Consider the following 6,000-nt stretch of genomic DNA (forward strand, 5'->3'; position numbering starts at 1 on the left):
CGGAGATAGCCGGAGTCTTATAGAAGTTATAAAACCCTCGTCCGCCGCAAGAAGCACCCACCAGATCCCCAAATCCTGCCTCAATGACCAGCAAACCCGTCCCTGCCCTACACCAGGCCGCCTCCTGCGACAGCGACAGCCGGAGCAGCAGCAGCAGCAGCAATGGGGATGGCATCCGCACTTTTGGTCCAAGGGACGTCAAGAACCAATTCCACATATACGAAATCAAAGATGAGATCCGAGTACTTCTTGCCAAGGTCGACAAGATCCACGGCCGGCTGCAGCTCGACGAGGGTTTACTACTGGACAAGGGGTTTTGCTTCGGCCTTCTGGACCCCGCCACCAACATCCTCATCAACAGCGCCATCTCCCAAGCATGTTGTGCTGCCACGCCAACTAAACAAGTGTGTCCTGCTGCCCCGCCGGCGGTAGAACGACGACGACGAAGAGGAGGAGAGCAGGATTTAGACCTTAACAAGCTCGACGGCCTCGTCGCCTTCCTGACCTGCCTCTTCCCCTACCTCCCCGACGCGGAGGCCTGGCTGTACCTTGACGCCGCGGAGGCGGACCCCTTTGTGGCCTCGCTCCACGTCATCGGCAGACGCGGGATGCGGGAGTTTAACTTCAGCTCCGAGACCACCGAGGCAGCGGTCGAGGCCGCCCTCAGATGTGCGGCGGTTGCCGCCAAGCACCCGGACCCGCAGGGGCTCGTGCAGGGGTGGAAGCTGCTTTCGCCTGCCGTGGAAGCTTTCCGCTCCGCGCCATCGCAGAGGAGGCAGCACGACGACATAGTCCTTCGCGCAGAGAAGCTCTTGAAGGCCAATGGGGCATCCGATCCTGTCCTCCAGCTGAAAAAAACCTGGGAACTCGCGAGGAGGCGGCTTATAGAAGCAAATGCCAAATTTTGTGCAGAACCCAGGGAGCTGCCTCCTGCCCGGGCGCCCATGAAGCGAATGCTCCTTGCGATGATCCATGGATTCTACCTGGAGGCGATGGGCAGGCTGCCCACGGCCGAGCTGCGCAATCAGTATCACCAGAGCATGATCTGGGGTGGCTACTGCTATGGTCTGCTGTCTCTAATATCATTGTCAACACCATCTGGTGCGAGCAAAACTTCCCACAAAGCAAACAATTTCCGTTAACCATGATCAGCACCAAGTTGCTGTGGCGGATTGCAGCGCAGTCACTCTACGGCCTCATATCCTTCCTGTGCACTCGATACCGGGGTCTCACTCCCGACCTAGCCATGCAACGCCTGCTGGTGGCCGGGGCCGACTTGCGAGCTGCTGATCCCAGACTTTCTACTACGCCCAGTGCTACCGGAGAAACGCGTCTAAACTTTTCTGGTTGTGGTCAGGTTCTCAACATTCCTGACCCTTCTCTTACTCAGTGCTCCGCGGTTGAAGACAGCATCCCGTCTGCTAGTGTTCCTGAAGCATATACGGCCGCGGCCACCGCGGCACGTCACTGCCACCCTCTTGCACACAAAGAGTTCCTGGCATCACTGAGTGGGGTGAGTAAACCCGCCGAGTTTGACTCAGAGGTGTCAGTGGATGGTCTGAGCGAGTCTCTCTCAAAAGTGTTGCACATGCGGGATGGTGTCCCACTATCCTCTCAGGATCTTAGTTTGCTTTGCAAGATATTAGATAGGTATCCCTCCTCTGCTCGCCAGCAACGGGATCTAGCCCCTACGAAGGTCAAGAAGGGATTCTACTATCAAGTAGGTATATGCAGCAGTAGGTTCTGGGGTCAGCATAACCGAGTCACCAGCATGGCGACAAATGCATTGGAGAAATTCAACAATATAGCTGCGGTTAGTCTCTTGCTTGCTCACCTCTACTTAACAGTTTCATTTCAAGTAATCTCTGTGCTTGGGCTATGGCTTGTATCCAATCTAACGATGTTCATCTTTCGTGGCTGAAGGAGGGCCACCTGTTTGAACTTCATATCATCTGTGCTGTCAATGAGTTCGTATCTGGTCCGGTGCCCAGCGAGGGTGAGAATGTTCGAGACTACAACCCATGGACTTTTCAAAAGTATTATCACACCCATATCAACTTTCTGGCAGTTAGCAAAGCCCGCCCATATGATCCTCCAACGCTCTTCTTTGCTGAATGTGGAAAACACGGTGCTGATACATGTTGGTGTGTCCCCGTGATTCCGCAGAAACCAGAAGCTGGTATGCTCTAGCCTTTGACCTTGCAATTTCCGTTTTGATATTTTCTGTCAAGTGGATTGAGCTATTTCCTTTCTCAATTTCGTAATCTGCATTGTTTTGTCGCCTATTTAATTCATATATATACCATCCTAACAGTACATGTGTGCTCTGGTCAATGCTTTCTTTATGCTCAAATGAAGAGTTCAGCTGCTAAGTACATGGTAGGTACTTTTCATGTTTAACTAGTAAGTCTGCACGTGCAACGCACGTTATTATCTTAGCAAGAAAATTTTTCATTACCATCTTAATATATATGATTTTTGATCTTCCTTATATACTTCGAATTTTGAACAAATGATGGGCAGGAATTATGTTTGAAAAACAGTTTGTAACACAAGACAATACAATGTGATAATCACACAGTCGTAAGGGGTGAAGAATGATTACCAGTATATCTACATCTCAGGACTAATAAGAAACAACGAAAATGTAGTCAAGATGGTCAACAAGCTAACCTTATTTTCCATTGAATCTTTGATATAATCACACCAATGCGAACCAATGACTTTGAGCTTTTCAAATGGACGCTTCTCCCTTAGTTCTTTATGTAATTTAATACCTGAATTGTTGCCTTTGCTACCAGCACATAGGAGCTGTTTAGATACCGAAGACTGGGGGAGTAACATCCTTCTCGATATGATTGCCATACTTCATACTTGTCATAACTTTGACATGTAATAGTTGATAGCTTTGCGAATCTGAGTTTGATGTTGAAGCAAACTTAAAATTAGCAAGACACACTGGTGTTCATTGAGATACTCTTTTCCTGGAAAACTTATTTTCATAATATCATTTGATGTCCACCTTATTTTTGAGAGGCGGATAGGCCCCACTGCTACATAGCAGTTTAATAAAAAAGGTTCAAGAGCAATTATGTAAGGGAGGGTGGATTAAACAGAACGCCTCCATTTGTTGTGCTTCCTTGTCTTCCAAGCTACATTTACATACATAGTACCGATAATGCTTCTGTCAACAGAAAACAACATAATGTTCAGCCGTGTTGCAGAGCAAACCTACACAAACATCCTGATGGCCGCAAGAAAAATTCCAGTAAAAACTGGCCTCAATGGTTGATATGTATTCTATTCTCCCTGCAACCAGAAAATCAACTGATCATGTCAGACACATTAGAGTGTTGTAAAAAAAGTGCATGAAAGGACTCATCATATATGCTTGAGCTAAAAGAAAGAAAGTGCATAAACACATTGACAGAAAAATACTAATCCACCGAACAAGGGACAAGGGAGGAATGAGGTTGACAGAGGACCACTCACCATTTGTTTCCTGGTAGATCCATGCACACACAAGGAAACGAAAAGAATGAATTTCACAGGAAAAAGAAATAAACAAATAAGAGAATCTAGAATAGTTGAAACAAAGAAAAAGGATATATGTGAACTTGGTCGTGTGGCAACACCACTAACCACCAAATTATCAAAGAAAAAAAAATGATATTGTGATCTATACCTCAAACGCCTTGAACTTGTGAGTCATGACCCACACTGCCTGTTGGGTCTTCTGCTTCAATAAGATCGGTGACTAATCTTATTGGGTCTTCCACGGTACCAACACTTCCTAATACGTCTGTCTGCTTTCGATCTTTTTTATCTAGCTGCAAAGCCTCGTGCGTATGAGACGATCAGCACTTTGCTAATATGACGGCAATGAATTAGATGATCAAGATCGACACACCTGTGATCAGCACTTCCTAATAAGTTAAGCTAGTAGTACTGAATCAAAATATCTGAAAAGGCTTTATATTTAGGAATGGAGGGAGTACAATGGCATGGTAGCATATCATTACAAAAATGCACCTGCCCACCTACAAAAAGAAATATCTACAGACTTAGTGCACATGGTAACATGGAGGCCTAGGAATGAAAATAGGGGGAGGGAGGGGGTCCATAGATGTAGGATTATTGTATCAATATATACTGTCCTCTCATGTTGAAAAAACAGCTGATGTGTTGTGATTAGGAGTGAAACGACAGTCCAACAGCCAATGCATAAAACTGTAGCAAATCATAAAAGATATGCTCGGATGCATATGCCCATATCTGGTTTTAGTCAGGAAAGCTGAGTGATACACGCACCGGGCATTCAAACAGGGAAAAGTGAGGCCAAACGTGTCATCTCTACAAAATTGTTACGGTTACACAATATCACTCTCAATCTTCATCGGTTAAAAAGGAGATGCGGTACCTGTCCACCCTGTGCTTCCTGCTCTTGAGCTTGGGCAACGCCACCATCCAGGAAGGAACCTCGCAGCCCGAAGATACCAGTATGTTGGCGATGTTCCACAGGAACGGCTTGTCCTCCTCCGTGAAGAACGTGATCGCCTCCCCCGATCTGCCTGCTCTTCCGGACTGTCCTACATATAACAGGGGAGTGGAGTTATTAGAATCTTATTGCAACAACTATGTCCAAGGGGGAAAGCCGGATATCTTTCGTACCTATTCTGTGAATGTAGGCAGACGCGGACTCAGGGAAATCATAGTTGATTACACACTTGACACCTTTGAAATCCATTCCCCGTGCAAGAACCTCTGTTGCTATTAGCACCCAGCTTTTTCCAGCTCTCAAGTTGTCAACAGCATCTTGACGCTAAAGTAAGGAAATACAGAATTCAGTCAGTGAGCCTGATGTCGACAGTACTAAACCAGTGAAAACGAAAACTACAGGAACAACTATCAAAATAAGTATCAATAAATTATGCAAAAGTAATACCTGCTCTTCAGTAAGGTCTCCATGGATTACATCAACTCTAATGTCGTCATATACCAGCTCTCTGTAGAGCTCTTTTGCCCTCTCTTTGCTTTGAACAAAGACCAATACCGGTGGATTCAGGGACTACAATTGAAGATAATACAACAACAGTAAGTTTCAAAACACACACCGAGACTCCTTTTTAGTAAGGACAAATGTGCAGTTCAACGTTTTAAATACTTTGCAAGCAGTCAGTTTACAGCTACGAGCAGCACAACATAGGGCTTAGTTTTGCTACTTATATGCGGGCATGCATTAAACTGCAATCTGCTGGTTTGGCATGACCAGTACAAACCAGTTCTAAACAACGAAATGCATGGAAACCAGGAGAAAGAACTCCGAGTGAAAAAATGTGCATAACGATCTTTCTGGATATACAGCAGACTGCAGCTAAGTGGTAACAAAGAAAAGTCACTTTTCGAAAATTGATTCAACATTAACAGAGTCACCATGAGATTTTGTCAGTACATGCACCTCTGAACTCCATCAATCGGTCCTGGTGGATTTGGTCCTGAACTGCACATCAGATGTTTCGCATTACACGTCTGCTTGCTCGCTCGGTCGTCAATGTAGCCGCGCAGGGCTGTTGAAACATCCAGCAAAATATCAACCACCAAAGCTCGTGAGCATTCGATTCAAGTATGAACAAAGGCTACATCACACGCATCATCACAGCTCCAATGTGGTGAAGTTTGTATCACAGAGATGAATAAAACCTGAAAGGCTGCATGGCCAAACAAAAACATGTTTTTCACAAATATCGATCAGACAAGAGCGCATTTGTTCATCTCTTGAACCACAAATACATAAACACATTGGGTTATGGGTCTCTGGGTCAAAACATGATTATGACAAACTGATGGATAAATAGTACGAACTGAAGATAATCTGGACACAGAAAGTGTTACTTATCCATCTTCTCTCAAATGTGAAAGAAAAAACCCAGAATGCATATGCTGTACCAGTGACAGGGATGGTGGCACAACAAATTGGGGGCTGACCTGTGAAACGAAGGA

At 45.6% G+C, this 6,000-nt stretch overlaps 2 protein-coding genes across 12 annotated transcripts; one reads left to right on the plus strand and one right to left on the minus strand.

The window, feature by feature from the left end:
- Window positions 1-83: 83 nt before the first annotated feature.
- LOC123157831 (uncharacterized) lies at window positions 84-2,190 on the plus strand. The gene is made up of 3 exons (XM_044576020.1): window positions 84-669; window positions 717-1,813; window positions 1,924-2,190. Exons 1-3 carry the CDS (start codon window positions 84-86, stop codon window positions 2,188-2,190), a joined length of 1,950 nt encoding a protein of 649 aa, XP_044431955.1.
- Window positions 2,191-2,584: 394 nt separating this feature from the next.
- Window positions 2,585-5,068, minus strand: LOC123161665 (DEAD-box ATP-dependent RNA helicase 57; the record flags this gene model as incomplete). Of its 11 annotated transcripts, XM_044579474.1 has the most annotated exon segments (7): window positions 2,585-3,152; window positions 3,236-3,309; window positions 3,493-3,502; window positions 3,686-3,830; window positions 4,421-4,584; window positions 4,672-4,822; window positions 4,946-5,068. In XM_044579474.1, coding segments are annotated over 4 exon segments (582 nt in total), but the record flags the coding sequence as incomplete, so codon positions are not given.
- Between the last annotated feature and the right edge of the window lie 932 nt (window positions 5,069-6,000).

The sequence above is a fragment of the Triticum aestivum genome, chromosome 7B (genome assembly GCF_018294505.1).
Source record: "Triticum aestivum cultivar Chinese Spring chromosome 7B, IWGSC CS RefSeq v2.1, whole genome shotgun sequence".
Classification (NCBI taxonomy): Eukaryota; Viridiplantae; Streptophyta; class Magnoliopsida; order Poales; family Poaceae; genus Triticum; species Triticum aestivum.

Bases quoted from the DNA above. Each gene is read 5' to 3' on its own strand.
- LOC123157831 (XM_044576020.1), top strand. From the start codon at position 84: ATGACCAGCAAACCCGTCCCTGCCCTACACCAGGCCGCCTCCTGCGAC. The intron at 670-716 runs GTGCGGCGGTTG...GGGCTCGTGCAG, and splicing joins GGTCGAGGCCGCCCTCAGAT to GGGTGGAAGCTGCTTTCGCC. The intron at 1,814-1,923 runs GTTAGTCTCTTG...TCGTGGCTGAAG, and splicing joins AATTCAACAATATAGCTGCG to GAGGGCCACCTGTTTGAACT.